The sequence below is a fragment of the Drosophila biarmipes genome, chromosome 2L (assembly GCF_025231255.1).
Source record: "Drosophila biarmipes strain raj3 chromosome 2L, RU_DBia_V1.1, whole genome shotgun sequence".
In the NCBI taxonomy this organism is placed as follows: Eukaryota; Metazoa; Arthropoda; class Insecta; order Diptera; family Drosophilidae; genus Drosophila; species Drosophila biarmipes.
The window spans coordinates 2,151,694-2,177,795 of record NC_066612.1 but is presented as its reverse complement, the minus strand read 5'-3'; the positions used below and the strand labels follow the sequence as shown (position 1 = coordinate 2,177,795).

Sequence of the window (26,102 nt, the reverse complement as noted above, 5' to 3'; positions counted from 1 at the left end):
CTTATTCTATAACAATCGTTTTTTATTAGCGAGGGACAAAAATTTAATTTTTTCTGCGATTGTGGTTCATTTTAAAAATATTCTAGATTTTAATTGTTATTTTAAGCGAGGGTGCTCTATATAGTCGAAGTTATATATTTAAAACTGGCGTAGATAAGATACTTCGAATGCCCAAATAATTTCTTAACAAAATGTATGTACCATCCGTTGATTAAAGACAAGATTGTACTGATTTATTTGACAGGCATATTTCGCTCCCTATTCGTACTTTGCAATCGCCAAGGACCGCAAAGCCGCCCTTCTATTTAGCTTACCTCCTTCAATTTAACGGCTACTTTAATCCATCATTTCAAATTATTATCTTCTCGCCCGGTGGCGAAGTTGGCAAGTTCCCGGCACGCTCAGTTGGCCACGCATCAAATGGGCCCTCAATGGGCATTAAAAGGAGCCTCGGCGATTCCGCCTGAAAATCGTGATGGGCACCGCGGGGACTGGCAGGTTGAGTGAAAGACCGGAGACCCATTAAAAGGCCACCGCACAAAACTGCTGACATCACGACTGATGGCGCCGCTGCTGCCCGGCCACTTGGGCGGCGAATTAAAAAGTTGCCTTGATAATCCTTTCGCAAAATAGACGGGATTAAGTAAAATGCTGAGCCGGAAATTTATGCCGGCCCAGGTGGGCCAATTGGCTGCTGGCCATGTGGTGACCATCAAACTGGCCGAGCCGAATGAAAAGTTCCCGCTCGAGCACTTACAATGTGCCACAGTGTTGCAATAATTACCGTTAAATGGTCACAGTTAAGAGGGCTCGTTCGAAGGGAGGGGGATTCCATCTTGTGCAGCAGGTTGTCTGTTATTATCCTTGCAGCCGCGGCCAGCATCGCAGTGTCCTTGGCGCCCGATGGCTGATGGCGGTGATTTGTAATTTTAAGCGCCCTATGATTAACTTTACGGCCGGGGTGGAGAACAAAGTAAGGAGAACTTCAGATCCCGATCGAGGTGAGGCAGTATTATTAAAGAAGTAAGAATATTAAGGAAAATGGCAGGGATTAGGGAACCGTTGATTGAAGTTTCTAAAAAATTGTTGTAAGAAAGCATTAAAAAAAGGTTTGTATTTAAAATTTTTAACTTACAGACGAGAAAAGGTCCTTAAAGTCGTTTTAATGACTCTTTAAATAATTCCCCTGTTAGGCTTCCTAAAACTAAAAGCAGTATGTTTTTCAACATTTTACCCAGGGCCCAACTGGCTGCAGACAAGAACTAATGACTCGCCATTAAATTGGCTAGCCAAACACTGCATTTAAATAAATGCACAGACAATTGGAGAGAGTTTGGCGACCCTGGAGGGGATGGGAGGAGCCTGGAGGAGACTAGGGGTTACTGGAACCCCTGCCTCCAGGCCCTTGCAAGCGGAGCGTTAAGCCCAATCCGACCTCAGCCCACTGAGAGTGCCGGGCTGGCACCCTTTTTCGGCGCCAGACAAGTGTGCACTTGTACTCATAGTTTAGCCAGCGTAAAAACATATAAATAAATATGAAAATGAAAATCGCATAGAAAAACCAACAGCCAGCAGCAGCAGCACCAACAATGGCGGCAGACACGGAAAAGTGTCCTTGTTGGTGTTGTTAATGTTTTCCACTTGCTGTCTGAGGGAGCACGAGATGCGATGCCATGCCGCTGTCTCTGAACCAAAGTGCCATGCATTTGAAATTTTTAAGCACAACACTGCGTATGATCAACGTGTGTAGGTGGGCGGTGGGGGGCTTGGCTGGGTTTTCTGAGCCAGGGCAAAAGGTCAGGGGTGGGGCTGGGGCGTGAGAGGGGTCTGGCGGGGGCGTGACTATGTGGCACTGCACATGAAATAATGACAACAGCTATAAAATTTTGTTGGCTTTTTGCGACACAAGCGGAGACACAAAAGTGAGCCATGTTCCTGCAATCGCTGGCAGCTACAAAATTGGAATTGCACATCAAATATTTAGTTTGTGTCTTGCGGTTATCGGATAGCATGTTAAAATATGCATCCAAGTAACTACTTGGTTTGATGGAGAAAACAATCTAAAAAAGGCTTTGGCAATAAATTAGAAGTCTTATCAGCGTGTACACATTTAATTTATTCTCACAATATATAAAAAATAGTATTTTTAAATTTATTTCAATTGGATATCACAGAAACATATCATAAAAAAGTATTCTTTTAAGGGTACAATATTAAGCATCCCTTTCTTAGACCTTAGATAAGAGTTAGATCATATCAATGTCGTAACTCAGTATCAGATTATTTCTCATTAATGGAAATAATTCTCGTTAATAATGTTTGTAGGTATTATTATTTTAATACTCAATTAATATTCAGGAGTGTCGATTCGGGTAATTTATTATGTATCTCATTACCTTACTAATTCAGGGGTTTTGCGGGTGAAATGTGTAATCGAGAACACACGACAGACGCATTTACTCAAGTGGCTCTTTGATACTGTGCGTCTGCTTTTCCTGCTTTTCCAGTTGTTTTTGCTGCTGCCGTAGGTTATTTCCCTCGGCCGGCTGCCTTGAATTATTATTCATGAGAGCTTTAATTTATGCTGCAGTTAGAATTAGTGCGCTTTGCATTTTTCGCTATCTCGCTTACTTGCTCACATCCATATGCATACGTACATTCTCTATGCGGTGTGTTTAGTTTTCGCAGCGGAAGTACTTAAAACGGCATTAATACTTTCATGACTTGTGGCCCAGGGAATCTGCGGTCAGGTGGTGCCACCGAAAATCCCCATTAAATATTCATATCCATTCCATTCGAGATTTTGGGTGGCTTCCCCCGAATTTATTCCTGTAATTGGCCGGCATATGTAATGAATTCGATAGGATATTAAATCAGAAATTGGTCAAAGCAATGTATTGAAATATTTTGGTGGTCTGTAAATAAATTAAATTATACATATACCAGAACATATTCCTTGCCTCTTTCTTGTGAATATTCTCCCCAGACACTTTCGTTTTCCATAAGTTGCCCCTATTCTCAGAACTTGTTTGTCATCCCCATCTATTTACGTGTTCAATTAGTTTGATGGGCAGTCGAAAATAGGGGAGCTGAGCCTGCGGCAAGTGGGGAATCAGTTTATCTGACTTTTGACGGTTCAGAAACTGAAAACTTTTTTATTTCACTCCCCTCTGTACTTCATTACGCCATTTGCCTGCCATCTCTCCAGCATTTTGGTAGCTGCTTATGGCCATTTACTTGTAGCCAATTTCCATTTTAGTTTGAGTGGCAATCAGAGCCGGGATTTGTTTATGGTGTTTTCATGCTTATTTTTATTTCCATTATCTTCCCTTTTATTTGTTTGTTTTGCTCTTGCCACTATGAATGAGCAGTGACTGGCTCTCCATTCGCCATAGAAATACATTGGCATTTGCATACCCAGCCCCCAACCCCAACCCTCGTTCCACCCAATCAGAAACAACAATAATAAGTTCAGAGATCTGCAGAAGTTCGCCGCATGTATGTATGTATCATACCGCTTTCCACTTCCGATGGGGAATTTTCTTTAGCCCGGCTTTCGCTGCGTTCGTTTTGCATTTTTGCGCTGCTTGTTTGAAAACTAATTAAAAGTTTAAATGTTTGTAATTAGCGTCGAAATAAATGTCTGCCTGCCACATTATAAAATTAGTAAATTTTATGCCAAACTTCTGCTGCAGTCAAATATTCGCACTGAAAAAACAAACGCCAGCGCAGTACTGGCTGTCCTTTCTGCCTGCGATGCGGTAGTTTTAATTTCGCAATTTCCAGTTCGGTGTGGTTATGTATTGCGTTTGCCTTTTTGGCCATAAAACTAGCTGGGCTTGAACGCGATGTTTGCACGGGTTTTGCTAATTTTATTTATTCGAAACTAACGTTCTAGCGAACAGTGCAACTTGCAAGGTAGTCAGACCCAATTTATGTTTCTGAAATAAACTAAAGAAACCCTTTAGTGACCTAATTACTTAGACTTGCATCATTGCACGGATAAATAAACCTATTTGATCCAAAGATTTCGGACTAAATTTAAATATGTTTAGCATCTATTACAAAAAATACATTGATTGAAATATTTTTAAAACCGCCTAATCTGAATTTAATAGGCACATATTTGTTTTCAGCACTCCATTTTTTTCAGTGAGTATACCCAAGTTTCCCAAGCCAAATTCAACTGAGTATTACAATGTTCTTTGCCCAAGCCCCACCAACTTAGCCGAGAAGTCAATACATCCTGTTGATCATAATACAAAAAGGTTATTGCGAGGGGCGGTTCGGGTGGCCACGCCCATGCCGGGGTATTCAATCAACAATAAAAACGCACACGCTTAATTAATTTAACCCGAAAAGTCAACCACGCGAAACGTTGACGAATGACAACGGCAGCATGAGCAGAAGGGCCAGGACGGCCACCTCGAAAGGCCCCAGCAACAATGCCATCGAGCCCCAGTCCCCAAAAAGAAATTTCACAATGGCAGACATCGATAACAAGTTGATTTTGATTTCGTTGTCGGCATTAAAATAAAAAAGTCAAATTCACAAGGACAAAGGACACAATCAGGCCTTTGTATGTTTTCCGGGTGGGAAGGAGATTTACAGAAAGCAATATTACATTTCTGCCTTTTGCGCATAAAGAATTTCCATCAAAAGGACTTTTTTAGTGTTTTTAATTTCTTGTTAAAACTCAGGGATTGATTTTTTATCGGGAGTTTTTTATTCTTACTGCTGAAGGTCATGAAAACGCAAGGGAAATTTTGGTTTGTCAGTAACTACAATGCAATGCAAAAAAGAGGGTTTATATTATTTATCTTCTTATTTATAAAATATATCTAATATATATTTTGATGATAAAAGTTCTATAGTAACCTCGTTAACAGGTGTCCTTCCTTGACAAGTCGAAGAGCCTGCCGGCATTCAATCACATTTTCAACTAGCTTACGTTCTGAGTCGAGTTCCATGGGCCTCACCGTAAATGCAGGGTAGCAAACATAAACTCATTAGCCCGAAATCAGCCTGCATTGAAGGAGCGTCCGAGTTTCCGATTGGTCCAATATTCAATAAGGGCCCACTGAGCAAGCGGACACCACAACATCAGATAAACGCAATACATCGTCGCTTAATTAAGGTTTGCTAGCTACACCCACCATCATCCCACCCAACTATTCATACCAAATCCCCGATTCAATTGAATGGACTTATGCACACATTCCCATGTTCGCAGACAACTCAATGAAATTATGTGCTAAGTAATCGAGCTAGGGCCCGAAATTCATTCAATATTCGACAATCGCGAAATGGTCAGGGAGAATGGCCCTACTGGCGGATTGGCTGTAAACCGACAACCAACCATTTACATAACTACGGACGCTCTTGGCCTGGACATGGCCAACTATGAAATAAAGAGGTCTGTTTCAGCAGAATTTCACAGGAAAAACATCTATATGCCTAGACAATGCAATACACCTAAAACATAAAAAAAATACTGTATATTTAATTTTTAAAATATTTTATAAAAATGTAGAGAATTTAAATCTTTTTCAAACTGAATAGGAGTGTTCTAAGACCAATGGCTAGACACAAAGCATTTTGTTGTCAGCGCTAATTCTTCAGTAAGAAACTTAAAGAGTAAAGCCTGATTGTTGAGTACAAGACTTAACCCTTTTCCCTTCCTTTCCCCATTGTGCTCTCTGAATGCTGTTTAATGAAACTTATTTTACTTAATTTCTGCAATTCCCCTTAAAGGCTGCTCCCCCGTGAAGTTCTGGCCCTCCCACTCCGAGGAATTTTCGCCCTGCTGGCTCAGCAGGAGCCGATGACCAGAGAGCTGCGGGCGGGTTAAATGTCGCTGCTGTCGCTGGTGCTGTGTTGACCGGAAAAACGCGGGAAATTAAGGATAATGTAATTTATTGATGTACTGTAAAAGTTAAGCTCCAGCCGGCGGTGTCGGAGCCCTGTGTTCCAGTATAAATTACAATTTGGCAGAGCAGACAAGATATGGCAAAGGATTCTGGCTGCTCGGGATCCATACGGGTTCCCCTGGGTACTCATTACCTTTTATGAGCCCAATTAAACACACAATTTTGCCGTAGTTTTCACAGGTTCCACAACTTAGAAGCACTACTGCCAAAAATATAAAACGTTAAAAATACAAGCGATAAACATACGATGCCAAAGCACTTGAAAGCCTTTGTGAGTTTCGTAATATTTGTGGGGCTCTTGACCAGGGCGGCACGTGAAGCACAAACTCAAACAAGAGCCGCAACATTCATTGACTTTATAGGTACTGCTTTGACTGTAAAATGGAACATGGTTAATTTTCATGTTTTAAAACATTGAAAAATACAGCTTCATCTCTTGAGTAAAGAAGTCTATAGTATAATACATTATAATAGTGTTTTATTGCACACCTAATTGTGGCAATTAAAGCCCGCTCGAGGAAAGTCAAACGCTTTCCGTGACTGCAACGGAAATTCTTTCTGACCAAACAATCAACACTTGTCAGGAACTGGCCCACTCACCCGCACACTGGCGAAAGTGTGCAAATATTCCATGGCTTTCGGCTTTGACCAAACAAACATATTTGCCGAAATGCCTTTGGCTTTAATTTCGGGCGACGTCTTTGGGATCGGAGGCGTTGGGTCCTATACTGTCTATTTATATCCCGGGCTCCCGCCCATACATATCCCATATCCCTGTCCCAGAACACACACACACGGACCCTGAAAGGAATGCCAGCAGCTAGTGGCAAGTGTAAGTGTGGCGCATTCCCGGCGTGTTGAAACTGTAAAATAGATGCTGCCATCCCCATTTCCGCCGCCCACCCAAGATGCAATTGCAGCTGGTTACATACGAACGAACTTACAGATAGTTACAGTGCGGGTCATAGGTCTAGGTTCCAAGCCTGGACCATCAAAAATATTATACCTTTTATTAAATAACACTAAAGATGACCGAGTTAGTAACACATTCGAAACTTAATCCATGCTTTTTAATACAAGTCCTCCATGCTTGGAAAAATATGACAGACATTAGAAAATGTTTTAAAAATTATATGATGTAGTAATACCTAAAATCGAACTCTTTAATTAAAAAAACATTATCATTTTTATTATTTGATGTTTTTTCAAATCTAAAATTCCCCTAATTGTACTCCTTACGACTTGTGATAAAAAATCTACATATTAAGGTAATTAAAGAAGTGGTCATATATTTCTGAAACTCGGTGTGCCACTTCCCCACATGCTTAATCTGGAAATCCTTTTTGGCCTGCTCACACAAACACCATATAACTAACAAGGATGCGAGGATGCCCCCCTCGTATTTTAGGTTCCATACGCTCTGAGCTGGCTTAGCTGGAGGAGATTTATGGAGGAATTCCTAAAAGAAATCCAAGTCAATTACTTGCTTAATTATTTCCTTTGAAATTTATTGATTTCTTTCGCTTTTCCCCCGGAGAACGCCAGGAATTTTCGCTCAACACGCTTCGTTTGCTATTTGTTTTGTCTTGGAAATCGGCAACTGTACGATTTCTCCAGCGGAAATGCGAAATGAAATGGGAAAAGCGAGTGGGTCTTGCTCCTGGCGTTTGACTTTAGTTTAGGTGTGACTGAGCTGTAGCCTAAGTGCAATTCGTGACTGTCAGTTAGCTGGGAGCCAATACAAATAGTTGACTGGCCAAGTAATAATTAAATGTGATGCAAGCTGTGTACTTCAGTTTACAATTTAACCTCCACCGCCAAGTAAACAAAATCATGCGATAACAATAAAACTTGGCATTTTTCATCAATTAAGCAAATTGTTTCCAATCGCTTCCAGTGAATTAACTTTAATTATTAAAACCCGAAGCAGAAATTCGATAGATCAACGTTTGCATCTCTTTGTCTTGAACTAAGGTAGTTTTTCGCCTGCCTAACTGTGCATATGAATAGTATGAATATTGACGTACTTTCGCCTCAATGCGTTTCAGTTGTTTAAAACAATTTGTGTGCAAACGATGCTTCCTTTATGTATTTTTTCGATTTTTCCCATTTTTGTTGATGTGCTTGTTGCTGGTTTTCCGCATGACTATTTATGTGTGTGGACTTTAAAGTAGTTTTCTGACAGTGGATGGGACTCGAGTGGACGTGAAGTGCACTCAGGGGCCTTTTCAGGTCAATTTAAAAAATCTGTAGTGCTGAGGAAATAAACGATTATTTGTGATCCTAAATGAGAGAAAGAGATTTTACTTTAATTGTACTAAATAAATAATTAGTTTACTTAACTTCAAAAGAGTTAATTAAGTTTATGACCCTTTAATGTAATTCAAATTAGAAATGTAAAAAAACAGCAAGGCACGAATAAAAGAGTAAATAATTTTTTGATAATTATTCAATAGGGAATTTTTTTCCTTTTAAAGCAATTACAAATTTGGAAGGCCACTAAAACCCAAATTGAAGCAGCCATTCCGTGGTGCTGAAATCACTTTCCTCCACCCTTTTGTAAATTCCGTCGTCGAGAGTCGCCTCAATTGTTTTGCACACACAGACAGGACTTTTTTTGTTAGCTGGTCGTGTCCCAGTGAAAATGTTTTCGCTTTTTTTAGCGATTTTTTGGGTGCACCCTACGGCAACAGCCACAACGAAAATCTCTTTATTGGATTATCCTGCAAAATTTACGCGGCATTAAAAGCGGCCAAACGAAACCCACTACCCGCGGCCCCTGGGGTGATACGAATAGGTGTGTGTTTGTGTGCCGGCGATGTGCGGGCTTCAAGGGGTTAAGCACAAGGTAGCCAGCCAACTCGTGAACAACAAAACGAGAGAAACATTTATTTACATTTTTAAGGTCGTCGTCGGAGCTTCCATTAGTCCCCAACAACAACGAGCTCCCAATACCGCCATGCCAGCCCATCCAAAATAAAATAAAAGTGGGTAGAGAAAAAAGAATCCATTAGCCCGGCGCATATTTCGCAGCCATTCCCTACTTAGGCCATTTAAAGTTTTAAGGCCGCAGTGAAACAGCGGGTTTTGTGCATCAAAAAGAATTGAAATGGCGAATTAAGCCCCAGGGGCAGGGTATCAATTCACTCAGAGACGCTCCTGCTCTCGGGTACATTAAAGTTATTTTTTTACAAAACTAGCATTTTAAAATAGGTAATATTTTTCACAAGTCGGGAGGCTGTGCACACCCTAGCTTCCACGGAATCCTCTTCTCCTGTCACTGAGTTTTTATTTTGATTGGCCATATTCCAAAAAAAAAGCTTTGATGCCGCAATCACTACCAGCGAAATGTAGTTTCCAGATGTTTTGATCTGGGTCCCCTCCTCAGAGACCCGCAAGGCGAAAAGCGAAAAGAATGCACCATTCAGATTGCTGAGAAACCCCAGCAACGGCAGTGACGGTACCGCTGGTGACTCCCAGAAAACAGGACCATTCCGGAATTTTTGGCAAAAAAGTGAAAAACTTTCTGAAAACATGCGTATGGAGGGGGCTCGGGTAGTGAGTGAATGTGGGTAACGTTTGTTTGGCTGCACCAAATTGGAAAATTCAACCCAACAAAGTTCTGTGCAAAGAACACTTTACAAGTGATTTGCTCAAAGAAAATTAACAATGCAGTCTGGCAAATTAATTTTCTCTAAGCACATGGTTATGGTTAGTAAGCGCACGAGAAATATTATTCAACTTAGCTTACTTTAACGTAAAATAGGTAATAAGCAAATAAAATGTTTTTTATTTAAGCAAAAAGATTTTTTATTTTTACTAAAATACCAATGAAAGTATCAATACTTGTAATTATAGGCTATTATTGTTCATCTCACGAGAAAACTTATATTCCTTCTGCCTTCCATGCTACTCTTTATCTACAGGATGCCTGTTTGACATGTCAGAGCCAACATCGCTGCCATAGCAACAATAATTGAATATAATTTGGCATGGAAATCAAATAAATGCAAAAAGAAATCAAATATGTCAAAAAGAAGTGGGAGGATGTGGGTGGGTGGGCGTTTCTCATTCAAGGACTTTTATCTATAATAGAAATACATGTATGAGTGATTTTAGATCGATGTGAAAAGGGCTATATACACATAAATACCAGCATTGAATGCTGTGGGTGAATCAAAATGCAAATGCATGTCCGCATATTTATTACGTGACTGCGGGAAAAATTAGGAGGTGATTTTTTGACTCGAAGTGGTAAGTACCCTAAGAAAATTGTATTCAACAAGATAATAAATTGTATTTCCAAAATAACACAACTCATAAACATTTTTTATAGAGCTTTCCTATACTTATTAAAAAGACTTGGCTTTGAACTATTTCTCCGCCATGAACTTTGCCCCACTTAAAGCCACAAATGCACCCTAGGGAGAGTTAAATAAAAATAAATAGAAAGTATATGAGAAGGCAAAACATTTGTTGTGGCCCCAGGATGCACCAGCACAATGGAGGAAACTACGCAGCCCCGAAAAAACCCTCACCTTTCTCCCGAACCAGCAGCCCAAAAATCACGCATGACAAAATGCCAAAGTGCCAGCAACAACCATATTTACAGCAGCGGCAACCAAATATTCGAAGAAACTTCGAACGGGTTTCGTTTCTCCCCTTTTTTTGCCGGCCGCAGCAGCAATGACTTTTTACAATTTTCATATGAAATGAACCATTAAATTGAATTGGCATTAAAATTATGTGCATGCTGGAGAGCGAAACCGAAAATACGCAGGGAGAGATATTTCCGTAGCTCTTGGCACTTTGCATACGACTAGCCAAAACCCATTCGAGTTCGAGTTATTTGCATTTTTATTACAACAACTGCGAGCGCACTGCGAGCTGCAAATAATAAAAGAAGACGCAGAGGAAAAATTCAAATAAATGTTTGTTAAGTATTTTTGAATTGAGTCCCGTGCCCCCCGCCCAACATCCATGCACGCATTAGGCCAAAGTGAATAGCAAACCGTTTAGATCCGTGCACCTGCTGCTTCTCAGCCACAACATCGCAAATGGCAATAACAGCACAACCCGCATGGCAACGACAGCGACAGATGTGTGCAACAAAGGCGTTGAGTGAGGGCGTCTTACGCTCGTATTGTGGCTCAGAGCGGGGGTTTTGCCGGGAAATGGAACCAGATCGAATATTTATAACTACGGGGCCACTATCTGAGGCAGCACTTATTTTTCCCCATTGTGGGATCCTTTGTTGTTCGATTCCGAGCAGGAGAACTGATGGAAAAATACTATTATAAAGAACAGCCTTAATACATTTGAATTTAATTCTTGGAGAATATATTAGACACCAATTTTATGAATTATTTATAATTCATAATTTTGTAATCAAATTAGAATAAAATCATTTACTTTTTCCAATCTGCATATTTTTTTCCAGAACTATTGATGCTATTCAATTTAATCAGCATACCAGAAGTGTTCAACTTCCAATTTCAGATTATCTGAATTTACATTTAAAAATTTGTAAACTGCTGTATACACTTATTTAGAAAATGGTTATGGTAATGGAAGTTATAATTGAAGTAATTCCTATTTACGTCCATTTCGGGGCACTACACACCCCGATTAATGAGCCATTTTTGACCCCCATTGGTATCCCCTTACCTCCGCTTTTCCTACGCATTTTCCTGGCCGTAAATTGCGGTCTGCTTTTTCGCATTTTCCCGCCCCTGGCTCTCTGCCCCCAGGCCACTCCTTTGCTTTCGAAGCCACGATTTCCTCGCACTAGTTGCAGGCATCGCGTGTCTCTAATGACCCGCGACAATGGACGTTTACGAAATTTCGGGCCACCGCCTCCTTTTGCATATTGCACTGCAGCTGACATAAAATTGCCATCGCAGGCGACCGAAACACAAGCCACTCGATGGGGCATTCGAAAGCCAGTTGGCAGACGGGCAGTGCAGTTTATCGGTTTGCAGTTCTGATTTTCGCAGGGGCAGCGGAAGTTGGTCACTCAAACGCAGACCTTGCTGTCTTTTCCAGGCGAGGGGCAGAAGTTTTCCCTTTGACTTGGCAAAAATATAATTAGAAACGCTTTACCCAAGACTCTTTAAACGACATTTTGGAACTCCGTTTCCCATTTACAGTTCAGGAAAATTGTTGGTTACACACTGCGTATACTTCATTTTATAGAAGTACCTTAAGAATCAAATGAATCAGTTATTTTTAACGAGTTAAATTTAATAATAGAAAGCTAAATTCCCCCTTTAAATTTGTATGTTTTAAAGAATAGCCCTTTTTAATCCCTAAAATATAAATGTATACATACATAATAATAATTTCTAAAAATAAAAAGCTGTTTTGGAATGTCCACTTGAACTTGTATCTTGACTTGGCACTCCCATGCAATCAATCAAGAAGCCTTAAAAATAAACATAGGCAAAGTGTGCCTTACCTTTTTTCGATTTTCCCATTACCATCGTCGGGCAATAAATGATTTTCAAGACGGATTCCCATCGTTTAGCCGGCTTCAAAACGATTTCACTCCCGTTCCAGTGGAGCCTCGAGTGCCTGTCAATGGGTTCGATGCCACTTGAATCAGTTTGCGTGAAAGAAACGACAAAAAGGCGAAATCCTTTTCATGTTCCTACGTTATTTAATTAACAAGCAATTTGTTTTGGCCCGCTGCTAATTAGGCGCGCCCCATCAAAGGCGGCAGAGGACAAAAGTCTGGCGATGCATCGGAGCGAGCTCGGATTTCGCCCAGCGCCTTAACCCTTGACAACTTGAACGCCTTTCAGACACATTTCCATTTTCGCACTCAACGTGCCGAAAACAATTAAACGAAAGGCAGCCTTAAAAAGGAAGCAGCCAAAAAAAGCAAAAACCCCCGCCTTGTCTTAGGGAATCCTTTCAAATTTCGGTGGCGAGTGTCGAGGAGTTGCAGGGGTATGCGTCAGGGAAGGAGGTGGCAAATTATGGGTGTGTATCCCCCGATATATCTCGAATTCGTTTGACAAAGCTGGTCGCCGGGCATTCGAGGAACCGCCATCTCGCAGCGGCAAACTTGCGAACTGCACGCACCACAAGAGTCAGCTAACTATAACAACTTGCGTTGCATGCCTCTTTGAGTCGAACAACAGCTATAACAACTAGCACAGCATTAGTGGTTCGGCGGCTCTGGTTCCCAGGCGGAGGTGCACTGGGGGAATTTTGTTTATTCGGGGGAAAACTTATATGATAGCTATAGCTCATAAGTAAACTATATAGAAAAATGGGAATGGTTCCCTAGTGGGAAATCATGGTGTGCAACACTGCGTATGCGCTATATATTGGATAAACCATTTCTGAGATTGTCCATTAATAACAAAATCGTTAATTTCTTAATAAAATCCATATTTCTTTAAAATAAAAAGAATATGAAAAATTGTTTCTTTAGTACCTTAGATTTGAGTTTTAGAGGTCGTACGTCTGGGACCCATTTCTCCCAGTGCCTCGCCAGAATCGTTGTCATGGTCACGTCCAGCATCTGGTGCAGCTTCCGGCTGGCGCTCCGCACGAACGGACGATGAATGGCGGCCATGTTCCGAGTTGCATGCTCCATGCTCCATTCTGCCACCGCAACAATTGTCAAACAAGCCAGAAAAATGGCGGCTTTCTGCTGCATCTCCGCCTGCCACTTTTACTGCTCCTCCGAAAGCCGCGGGCGCTTTTGATGCAGTGCTTATTATCCTCTAATATTTTTTGTGGCCAGCTGCTTGTGGTCGTCTGAATTATGACATTATGTCTTCTTTGACGAATGCTGGTAGTCTTATTAATTTAAAGTATTTGAATGAATGAAGCTTTATTTGTTTCATGAAATTTATAATACAACTGGAATGAAGTTTTATATTTTTAGTAGATATTTTAAATTGCTAGGATAGAACAGGATATTATTAAAAAAAACAATTTTATATATGAATTAAAAAAGGAAAAGTGCTTAACTTCAGAGTCGTATGCTTACAGAGCAATTAAAGATAAATGACAGGAAGAAAAAAAGTTATAAGAGGATGAAAAAGAATTCGAATTGAAAAAGACGAACATAAGAATTCAACGGAAAGTGAGGTGGCACAGAGTCCACCTATATTTATCGATTAAAAAAATTTCCTCTTTGGTAAAAAAGAGTGTTTTCTTTAAGTTTTCCGAACTTTTCCTGCATATGCGATTTAATGTAGGTTTAAATTCGTTTAAAAAACCATTTAAGAGGCGAAACATCCCCTTCTACCAAGCTATTTACGTTTAATGGCACCCAAAAAAGGAACTACAGAAATAAGTGGCCCAGAATCATTTTCAATTAGCGCTCCGCTCGGAACATTTATGGGATTTGTCCAATATATAATTTGAGGAAAACTTTGTTTTATGGCTCCGTGGCTTTTTGAGCCCGCAAATAAACATTTGCGTAATGCTCACAGTTTGTCCCAGTGCCTGTTATGCAAAAGTTGTAAACGACAACGATGGCGGAGCTTCTGGAAATCCTGTTTTATGCCCGACACCCCCGTCCCCATTTCTCCTCGCAAAAGTTGCCGCAGTAATAAAGGAGATTACCTTGCACATAACATGTGAGTAGCCGGAGTCGAGTCAGGCTCAGATTCAGATTCGGAGGACTGAAATGATTTCTGGCCAGGCCACAAAAGCCGAAAGGAGCCTTTGAGGCGGTCGGACATGGATATCCAGGATGCTGCTGCAGCCTCTGCCGGCAAAGAAAGTTGAACAGTTGGAGCCGGGGCTCCAGAGAAAATACATTCAAATGTGTCGAAAAATTTTAAGCGAAACTTTTTCAGCTCTTTCGGTGCTAAGCGTTTGCCACAAAGGGGGATCAAAAGGGGCTTGCTCTAACGTACAACGTGTATAATGAAATTTAGCTATTATGTGTTATCATATTTTATATCATGTTACTTATAAAGAAATATAACAAATATAGAAATAAGGGATTAAATAACTTTAATCTAGTCAATGGAAAAATAATAAGTGTGTCAAATGTATTTTAATAATGTATAATATAAATAAATATTTAATGGAACATATCCTTACACTTATCCGTATAATGCTTATAAGGAAAAATAAATGTTGGGAAAATATTGCTGTCCTATTTCAAATTATAGTATTGCTGTGCATATTTGTAATCAATACTTCCAAAGTCTTTTTGTTTTGTATTCTCATATACAAATATTGATACCTTGTGACGACCTTCTATAATAAATGTACTTTAAATTGCTTACTTTTGGTGTTATTTTCTGCCTTGGCCTTCTTCAACTTTAACCCTTGATTGTTCCAACAACTTTTTCTTGGCGTTGCAATATTTAAAAAATAGCTAGAGCAAAAATAGCAATCTGCAAGTTTTTCGGTCTCGGCCACCGTCATTTAATTTGGAAACAACAACAGCAACTGGCCAGAGACTTAACAATTTCTTAGCCAGGACTTTTGCTTAGTTTTTAATTGCAATTAAAAAGTTGTGAGCCAGGGTGAGACTGGGGGAGATCACACATAGCGACAGCCATTTGTTGGGCTCCGAGGACTGGACAGTTGGCCAGTTGATCCAGTTTTGTCACTCCCAAGGTCCCAGTCATAATGACAAGAGCCGAGACCCACTGAAGAGCCCTGGCTGCTGCATCGAGTCTGGGAAGGGCGTCTGGATGTGGAAAATCCACAGTGGCCCGGAGAAAGCCGCAAAATGGCCATGCAACCAATTTTCTAGCATAAAACAAGCCAACTTCTTCTGCCCAATCCCTGGTCCATCGTCTCGCTCTCCGGCACATCGGCAAAATGCTCTTTGCAGACTTAATGATTTTTGGCTTAAAGTTTTACCAGTTAGCAGTATTTTTGCAAGTAGTTAACATTTTATGAGACAAACCACCCCGTCACACACACACCACCTTCTCGGACCAAATGCCCCGGGGGCTTTGTTTTATGCATTTTCCAGCTAGCCAACGGAGAACTTGCTCGCTCTCCTTCGCTTCTCCTATCTTATGGGGGAAATCAACGGCTTGGCATGGCCAAAACCAGACTAGGACCAGCTCCAAGACGATGACGACACACAAAAACGAAGCGAAACTTGATAAAAACTTTTATCATAACAATTTGTGTTGTTTTGCTTAGCTGCTGCCCCCGTGCCACCGCCTTCCCCCGAAAAGAACAATGGCTCTATGTGTATATTTGGTGTGCGTAATGAGAAAAGTGTAAGTGCATAGCCCAGGGCTCGAAGAAAGCTACAGTCCGGCGCTTAAAGTTGGAGTTCCCAGATCCTGGCATTGAAACCACTTTAAAACGTTTTTAAGTATTCTTAAAAAATGTAAATATTTTACACTTTTAATAATTACATTGCCCCACATTGGTTTTAGAGTTTTCTTGAACATCTTCTTCATTAAAGTGCAAACTGATTCCATCAAAATAGTACGTTCTTATATATGTGTTGCTCAGTAAACGCAATGAAATTTTTAGAATTTATTGCGTAAAAACAAAATTTAAATTTAAAATTAAAATTTTAGTACAGCAATTCAAAATAGTATCTGAACAAAAAGGTTTCAAAATGTAAATTAAATTATTAAATTAATCAAGTGTTCTAGACACGAACCAATGATCGAAATAGCAAGGCCAACAACCAATTGCCGCGTAGATCGCCTATCAAAGACCCGAACCCAGTGGCCCCAAAACCGTAGGCTGAGCTTTCACCTATATAGCTGGCTCTAACTGCGGCTCTAGAGTCAAGTTCACAATAAAACCATCGAAACCTTGCCCTGGCTCATTCAGTTGGCTGCTGGCACTCGGCTTGGCTTTTTGGCTTTTTGGATTTCGTCCCCATGATCGATCGGAAAACGCGTTTCGCGGCAAAAGGCTCTTGCAATAATAACGGGTTTCTCGGATGCGACCCTCTCGGCTCGGAGTTTTACCAAAAATCGTGTGTTTTTAAACGCCCATCAGTTGAAATCGGGGAGTCGCCAAAACAATAGCAGTAAAACACCGAGTACTTTTAGCATTTGTAAAACATACAACCTTGGTTTGGGCAAAGAGTTTCTTAAACGAACAAGCACAACTCCAGCCAAAGCAGTTCAAAGCAGTTAAAGCCGCCTGGTACCTTACCAACATCAACATCAACAACAACCAACTGCCAACTGCCAGCAGCAACACCTGCAAATCAGCATTAAAAACCTCAATTGTCGCCTGGTGAACTGAAGCGAAGTGAAGGTGTTAAGCCCAGCAAGAAGAATATCGGGCATAAGAAGCCGCTGAAACAAAACCGGGTAAGTCGCCATCAATTAGTTCAAGGAAGCGGAGATCATGCAAATAAAGTGGCTTCGAGTCTAGAAACCGGAGATCTAAAAATAAAAGATGCAAAAAATTTGCAGTAGCCAAGTTCAAATGAACAATAAATTTATAAACATGTCTTAAAAGGTATATAAACCCATGGTATAATATGTTGATGATGAACTACTCATAAATAGCAATCAAACTTTAGTTATTATAGCGCCAATTAGTATCTGAAAAACATTTTATGATAATTAAATTACTTATAACTGTTTACCTGCAACAATTGGCGGCATTGTTTGATCGTAATACCTGCATTTGCACAACTTCGTTTGACCTTTCCACCGTTGCCACCGCTTCCACAATGACGTATACGCAACGTGGGTAACAAAATCATAACACTGAATGCATACATATTTAAAGGTGATTCGTCTATCGATCGTTACCGTCCGTTTGTTTTGGCAGTGAGCGCAACAAGTTGGCCATATAAAAACACGTTTTTGCATGCTAATGCCCTGACGGTAGTCGATTGAAGTGTCTGGGATCCGAACTGGGTAAATTTGAATTGGTTTTGTACCATCATTCATTTGAATGTGGGCGCAAAACGTTTTACCATGGAGGAAAATAATAACGAACAGATAGTCGAAACAATAACTTAAGTACAGGAAAATAACCAAATCATTGGGCTGGCTGCTTTTTGATTCCTTCAGCTTTTCGTCTCAAAATCTCTTGAATTAAGATCCAACCAGAAATAACTGCTTATAACCAATACGGCTCTCTGACGTCACTTCCACCATTCCCTGTGTTTTGCTTAAAGAAGTAAAAAGTCAACAGAATAGAGTTCTGATGGTCTGACTCATCTGACGGGGAAATCACTTTTTGTCTCGAGGCCTGCCATTAAGAACAGAATATTTTTAAGCAGAATCCCAAACCAGTTTGATAATGAGCACAATAAAATCGAAATAAATGCAAATGTTTTATTGCGGACCCAGACGTCAATCATAAATAATTATTCCAGGTATTCAAAGGGTATTGTTGGAGTCCCCTTGCTCACTGACTTAGTTTTGTCATTTTTATAAGAGGAATTTTTATTGTTTATCACCAAGATGCAACCCTTGTAAACTGCATTATTGCCCGCTGTCAATGTGTTTTATTTATGGACTAGCCTCTTCTTGCTGTTGCCAATCATAAAAGTTAATTTGGCTCGCTAAAATGCTGTTATCTAAACGCAATTCATCATTCTGTCCACATTGTTGTTCTAAGTGATATTGTGCATCTGCAAATAAATTCTGTTTTCCATTTACCGACAAACGTTTGGCCCAACAGTTCGTTAAGTAATTGGCAACCGTTTTATTTATTTGCACAATATGTGACGAAATGTATTTAGAACAGATCAATCAAAGCACATAGTACTGAATACTTGCAGAAATGTTCTAATGAATTGAGACATGTTTTGGGCAACTACAGTCGTATTAATTGAAAAGCCAAATTGCGATCGAAAACGTGCCACCTAACAGCAAATTAATAATTGTGCATAAGTGCAAACGAGACGTGTCAATATTTCGCCCTGCTGTCAACCGGTTCGCCAAGTCAGGCATACCTGTATCTTGTGTGCACACGAATGTGGCCAAACAAATATAAAATATAAACTCATAGCAGCTTTATCACCCACACCAATTAACAGCTCCGCGCAGTAAATCCAACAAGGTGTAAATGTGAAATGATTCGGCAAATAAAAGTCATTATCTTTAGTCTTGGTATCTTATAAATATTTATTTCCCTGGGAAATCAAAGAAAGTAGTTTCTAAGCAAATTTACAGTCTGAGTTGGTAGCTATTTTACGGTTGGACTGACTGCTACTATTTTTGTTTCCTTTGTTAAGCATTTATTCCTGCTCTTCCACAACCGAAGAAACATTGTTGAATGGTATCTTTTACCACATGCAATCTTTCCTGGGGATTAACTTTCCAGATCTTATCAAGGCCAGACGAATGCCATAATTCAGTATCTAAAGGGCACTGCAGCGACCCCCTCTCAGTACCGTCTAAGCATCTAATTTATCTGGCTCGTGACAGTGACATCATTTCTTATCTGCAAGATCAGTGGGGTTAGTCTGATTGTCAGTTATACGGCCTCAACAAAGAACATCCCGCCGAGAGCCCACTTAGTTGAGGTCCAAAACTCGCTGCTAACAGAACGCATAATTCCAGCTGGATTTGCACCGACAATATGGAAGCGTCGCATAGGAACCACCAAAATCCAGCCTTCGTGGGCGACGACGGACGCAGCACGGCCAGCACAGTGGAGATCTCGGTATGCTCCGCCTGCAAGCGCTTCCCACATAATCCATGAACCAACTAATCATCGTCCCACAGGCCAACAATCCCGCCCTGCGAGATAATGCCGACGACCAGGAGGCGGGCGGCAAATTGCCCGAGGAGCGTGCCACCTGGGGCAAGGGCGTGGAGTTCCTCATGTCCTGCATCGCCATGTCCGTGGGCCTGGGCAACGTGTGGCGCTTCCCCTTCACCGCCCTGGATAATGGCGGGGGCGCCTTCCTCATTCCGTATCTCATTGTGCTGTTCCTGATTGGCAAACCGATTTACTATCTGGAAATGGTAATTGGCCAGTTTTCCAGTCGCGGCTCGGTAAAGGTGTTCGATTTGTGCCCGGCCATGAAAGGTAAGCGTCCGTGTTTTCATTATTGTAGGTTCGAAGTTGTCATGCTCTTCGGGGGAAAAGTTAATACAAGTAAAAGTTAATACAAATTTAAAAAATTCAGACGAATCAAGCGATAGAAAAATGTATAGATATCTACAAACATTTCTAATATATACTTTTATAGAAGGTCTTAAAATATTAAAACATATAATTCAATAATTCCAAAGGCCCATGTCATATTTTTTTATAAGCTGCAAGAGTATAAGTGGTCCATTAAAAATATATTAACTACCAAAATATTTTATAAGGTCTCAGACAACCTTTAAGTTGCCCCTATAGCCCCTATAACCAAGAGCATGACCTCGGCGAACTGAAGAAAGTACATCGTCATTCTGTTCATCAACCCGCCTGCCCGTCCCGAATTCGCGACCGCATCCATAGGTGTCGGGATCGGCCAGGTGATATCCATATCCATGGTGACCACCTACTACGTGGCCATAATGGGCATAACCCTGCGCTATCTGTACGACTCGTTCCGGTCGCCGTTGCCCTGGTCGGAGTGCCAGCCGGAGTGGCAGTCCTTCTGCGTGGCCTCCAGTCTGGGCAACACCTCCCAGCTGGTCACTCCCATTTCCGGGGACACGGAGTTGGCGAGGCTGCCCCAGCAGCAGCCCGTGGCATCCGCGGAGCTGTATTTTCTGTAAGTGGTTTGTTCTCGTTCTGTGGTTGTTCCCGTCGTGGATTGTGGATTGTAGATGGGTTGGTGGTGCTGCAGCCGCATGTTATTCGCTGGTCGGTGGTGTTGTGTGTGGGTGATTGTGCACTGTGGGTAATCTTATCGCGGTCCTCGCAACTCGAAATCACAGCGGCGTACTCAAGTTTATGGCCCGAGCCCGGCCGACAAAGGCGCGGAACGTCCGCTTTATTACGCGACTAATTGAATGAGTGCCCGCATCCCCTGCCTGGGCCGGCAATTATGGCGCCCGTTGGCCACTGCCATTGCCATCAATTGTGGGCCAGTGGCTCTGCAATAGGGCGATGCGATTGCAACAGCCAAACAGAAAGTGATTCCATTCCCATCCGCTGGTCAGTTCAATTGACAGCCATCACCAGCGTCGATATCTGCATCCAATTTCCGATTGAGTCACTCAATCACGACAATGTCCGGCCTTGACCTAAACTTGAATTATGTGAGTGCACATGGGCACGGCAATGATAAGATTCCAACTTAAGTGTTAGTCTTTGCTCCTTGTAGTATTAGAATGAATTAATAAAAGTAATTAATAAACCCATAAAATAAAATCAAACGAACCTGCTAACTTTCTAGTTTCGAAATGAAACCCCAGATATAATAGTTATAAAAATATTCATCCTAACTGAATGATATCAAGAAAATCCTTAACTGCCCGCAAGTCCCATACAAGATTATCCCCACTGAACCACTTATCACTAACAAACCCACTACATGTTTGAGGCCTTCTTTCCCCATCATCCCATAATCATCCCCCGAACTATCTGAATGCTCTCACAACTCTCTTCTATCTCATTTGATTTGTGCTTAAACTCTTTCTTCCCGTAACTCGTTTGTAATCGATTGGAAAAGGTGTTGGAGCCGGCCAGGCGTTCCAGGTGTTCATGCTGAGCACTTACTATGCCGCCCTCGTGGCGATAATTGGCCGATATTTCATTGAATCATTCCGCGACCCACTGCCCTGGGCCACATGCCGAGCGGAGTGGGGTAGCCTCTGCATTAGCTCAGCCCCCGAAGCGGGAAATTGGTCTCAGGCGGAGAGCGACGATCGGCGAGCTCAAAATTACACAATGAAATCGCAAAACGATCGGGTCATCACCAGTTCGGAATGGTACTTTGTGTAAGTGCTATAAGTCTGGAACTACGCGGTTGTGACACTCACTGGGAAGTTCACTTATGACTAGTGTGGGGTTCCACGGTCCTAGGAAAATTTTTTATTGGTAGCCAGTTTTATTGTATGCACATTTTTAACGGCCAACTCTCGCCTAAACATATTTATTGATAATGTCCCCTTATCACTCATACGTTGAGTTGGCTGTGATCGAAAATTATCTGCATTTCATCACATTCACCTATTTTATTTTTAAAAAATATTTAACGAAATAAACAAGGTGCTAAGAATAGAAATTTGAGATTTTTTGGCCCAAGCTCTTTCCGGCTCTGGTGGCGTATGAGTAATTTTGAGGAAAACCTGCAAGGCTGTAACTGTAGATTAAAATGTTTTGGCTTTAATAAGAATTTTTGTATGATTCAAAACTTAAGACCTCAGTCAGTTGGTTAACTTCGAAGAAAGTGTCACATCCGCTTGAACATAAAATCGGTGATGGTTTTGTCTGAATGTACTTAATTGGTGGTGGTGTATACCCCGTGATATCTCTGCTAACTTACTAATATGCCTCCCCATCTAGTAAGGAAGTGCTGCACGAGAAACCTAATATTGAGGATGGGATTGGCCTGCCCAATTGGGAGCTGGTCCTGGGGCTCTTTGTGGCCTGGGCCTGTGTGTTCTTTATCATTCGGCGCGGAGTCAAGAGCTCGGGGAAGGCCTCCTACTTCCTGGCCCTCTTCCCGTACGTCATCATGGGAGTTCTTTTGGTGAGGGCCGTCACTTTGCCTGGCTCCCTAGACGGCATCTACTACTTCATAAAGCCCCAATGGGGCAAGATCCTGGACCCTAAAGTGTGGTATGCAGCTGTGACCCAGTGCTTCTACTCGCTGTCCGTCTGTTTCGGCAACATCATCATGTACTCCTCGTTCAACAAGTTCGGCCATAATGTCCATCGAGATGCGGCCATTGTCACGGGTCTGGACACCATGACCTCCCTGCTGGCGGGATTTACGATCTTCGGCATCCTCGGTCATCTGGCCCACGAGATTGGAACTGATGATATTGGATCGGTGGTGAAGGGAGGCGCCGGATTGGCCTTCATCTCCTATCCCGACGCCATTGCCAAGTTCAAGCAGCTGCCACAGATCTTCTCGGTCCTGTTCTTCCTGATGCTCTTCGTCCTGGGCATAGGATCGAATATTGCCATGACCTCCTGCTCGGTGACCGCCATTCGGGATCGGTTCCCCAACTTCAAGCAGTGGCAGTGCTCGCTGCTCATAGCGGTGGTCAGCTTTTTCATCGGTCTGATGTACATAACGCCGGTAGGGTGTCGAAACTCCAATATCCTAAATGTTGTTCTAAACACTCTTTGTGTTTTCAGGGTGGCCAGTACATGCTCACTCTGGTGGACTTTTTTGGCGCCTCGATGATTGCTTTAGTCCTCGGAATCGCCGAGCTGTACACCATAGGTTGGATTTATGGCACGGATCGCCTCTGCAAGGACATTGAGTTCATGCTGAATCGCAAAGTGGGTCTCTACTGGAGGCTCTGCTGGAGCATCTTTACCCCGCTGATCATGACGGTTATTCTGATCTACTTCTATGCGACCTACGAGCCCCTGACCTACAACAACATTGTCTACCCGAGCTGGGCCTATAGTAAGTTTTTGTCTTAAAAATTAAAGGACCTTATAAAACTAATTTTTAATTTTTAGGCATTGGCTGGATGATCACCGCCTTTGGCATTCTTCAACTGCCCATTTGGATGATCGTGGCAATCATCCGCGATCCTGGCAAAACTGTGGGTGCGAAGATCCGTGGAGCCTTCACGCCCAAGAAGAACTGGGGACCCATGGACCCTCTTCTCCGAGAGCAATACAACAAGGAAATCGAAAACGAGCTGACCCCGAAACGGGGTCGGGGAATTTGGGCTGCCATCAAGCAAAACATCTTCGGCTGATCCATACCTAGCAACAACAAGAGCTCATGTAAATAATCTGTTGTATTTTAAGTGAAAAGAATTTAAAAGATCTTGTTTTAATCCTAAGTCTGCCAATAAATTTGATAAGTACCAGGAAAGTGCTGCTGCCTTACTGAAACATTTTATGGAGTTGTGAATGCCCCTTTCTTTCATTCTGTAATCCTATAATTTAAGCGTAACACACTTCCTCTATCACCTTGATTAACTGGAAACACAATTCAAGCGCACTCGGAATATCCAAAAGAGAAAGGATTAGGGTTTCCCGGTCCTCGCCAACCACTATTAAATAACCTCGCTTCGCTCCACTTCTCGTTGACCCCACAAATTGACCGCAACATTTGACAATTTTCGGCATTTGCCAAATCCGCCGCAGAAATGGTGGCCGGGAAAGAGATAGAGCAAATCAAGAGAAATGTTATGTACTTTGTCTCCGTTACTGTTCCAAATCAAACAAAGGCGGCGGCGAACCGGCGACGGAGGGTCGAATTCACAAAAGCGGACGACGGTCACTGTCATTGTCAGCGATGAGCAGTGGTCAAAAGGTGAGCAAAAATTTGAGTTGTATTTAAGAAAAAAACGTTTATAAAATTAAATTCAATTTTTAATCCAACCAGTTAGGCAGAACTTCAAATAGTAATTATTAAAAAAAATATAAATATTAAATACCAAAAAACATTTTTTAAAATGGAGTCCCTCATTACTTACCTACGGATTTCATTTCTCTGCCACTTTAAAAATGGTTACTTTTAAGGAAAGTAAAGTAGAGATTAATTATTTCTATTATTATTTAAAATTTTTGGAAACCCTTAAAGTTATACCTATATTTAACTGTTTGTACCACTGTGCAATATAGCTGTTGGCCAAGGGAGTGGGCGGGGCAGGTTGACGGCGAGCCATCTTAGAGATAATTGCTTTGATAAGGCTTCGCGTTCGGTCGAAAAGAGGAGCCCGGGGCTGTCCGAAAACATTTTTTATAAATGTCGCCAAATATTTACATGTCGCGCAGCATTGTGAAGCGACCCAGCTGATTTTTTCCCGGCTTTCCTTTGCCTTTGCCTATTTCCCACCAAGTTTTCACCCTGGCCCGCATTCTGCCTGCGGCTTGACTTTGCCAACTGGCCAACTGGGCGTAGTGGCTTCCTGGCCGGCAATGGCGATGGCGACGGCGAATCCGGATGGCGGCGGCCACCGTCGCGTTGCTGGAAACCGCATAAAAGTCATTGTCACAGCAAATGGATTAATTTTCGCGGCACGCTGACATACACACCTCTCTTTCGCACCCACTCCATGGCACCCACTCAGTCCGTTTGTCTTTCCGACTCTCTTTTCGTACCGCTTAATGTGGAGGTATATCGGATCTTTGAAAACGCTACTAATTGTGTTAAAATCATTTTTTTTGTCAAATTTTAAATTTACTCAGCCAAATCAAGAAGTGCAGACGACGGACGGACTCCTAGAGCTAACAACCAAAGCTAGCAATCCACAACATCTTCGGTTAAAGTTCTTCTTTGACCAATTGTTTAGTTTTCCTGAAACGGTTGAGTCATAAAGGATGAACATGTTTTATATCTTCGGTTTGGAAAGCAAAACACTGCTTTTTTAGGGCATAAAATAAATATTAAAATGTTATGCAAAATATGTAATTTCTTTGGACTTTACAAAAATATTCTGTTCATAATGCATAAGCTTTTTATAAACCGTTTTTCTTCTGGAATTTCATAGATTAGTTATTTGGGATAACATATATGCATTCAAAAGCTCTTCTTCAAATGTAATTATATTTTTGAAGACTGGTATATTTGATGGAATATCTTGCTTCAAAGTATGTATTTTAACCGTTTATTTTATCAGTATTTTAATTAAAAATCCGTACAGGGTATTATTGAGTTGATAGTGTGTTTCGCTTCTCTTTTACCTTTTTTTGTATAAAGAAATTAAAAAGCCTGGTCTGCGGTCGAGGGCGGGGGCGTGGCAGTGGGGGCCTGGCATTTACCGCAACAATAATTACGTTTTGGGTGGGTTTTTCAGATCCTGATGCTGGCACGGAAGTGTATAATGTTGCTAAGTAGTTGCGGTTATTTGTTGTTGCCGGGCGACATTTTTTGTTTTGTCCTCCTCCCCTCGGTGTTGTTGTTGTTGCTCCGCGTTCCGTAATTATCCTGAGAGGCAACAGGAGGTTTATTTCACGCTATAAATGCTTCATAATTAAGTTTTGTGGCTTTTCACGACCAGAAAGGAACTCATTTTATAGCTTCTTTTGCAGTGTATGCAAAGCACCTTTCTGGGAAAGACAAGAGATCAACTGAAAGGCTGCAATTGCCAATTGCTTTTGACTCTTTGCTGAAGCTTGAAAGTATCATGTAGATAATATACCCCTATCATTCTTGCC

General features: G+C 41.5%; 1 protein-coding gene across 3 annotated transcripts; it reads left to right on the top strand.

The window, feature by feature from the left end:
* The first annotated feature begins 16,728 nt into the window (after positions 1-16,728).
* LOC108029190 (sodium-dependent nutrient amino acid transporter 1) lies at positions 16,729-23,831 on the top strand. 3 transcript variants are annotated; one of them, XM_017101363.3, is made up of 7 exons: positions 16,729-17,209; positions 19,424-19,526; positions 19,589-19,895; positions 21,478-21,745; positions 22,314-23,055; positions 23,115-23,391; positions 23,448-23,831. In XM_017101363.3, exons 2-7 carry the CDS (start codon positions 19,443-19,445, stop codon positions 23,690-23,692), a joined length of 1,923 nt encoding a protein of 640 aa, XP_016956852.1. In that variant the 5' UTR covers positions 16,729-17,209; positions 19,424-19,442; the 3' UTR covers positions 23,693-23,831. The 3 variants fall into 3 exon arrangements, with proteins under 3 accessions (XP_016956852.1, XP_016956855.1, XP_050741417.1); XM_017101366.3 differs by lacking the exon at positions 21,478-21,745 and adding an exon at positions 20,316-20,574; XM_050885460.1 differs by having other exon boundaries at positions 19,185-19,526.
* The last annotated feature ends 2,271 nt before the right edge of the window (positions 23,832-26,102 follow it).

Bases quoted from the DNA above. Each gene is read 5' to 3' on its own strand.
- LOC108029190 (XM_017101363.3), top strand. From the start codon at position 19,443: ATGGAAGCGTCGCATAGGAACCACCAAAATCCAGCCTTCGTGGGCGAC. The intron at 19,527-19,588 runs GTATGCTCCGCC...ATCGTCCCACAG, and splicing joins CCAGCACAGTGGAGATCTCG to GCCAACAATCCCGCCCTGCG. The intron at 19,896-21,477 runs GTAAGCGTCCGT...CGATTGGAAAAG, and splicing joins TTTGTGCCCGGCCATGAAAG to GTGTTGGAGCCGGCCAGGCG.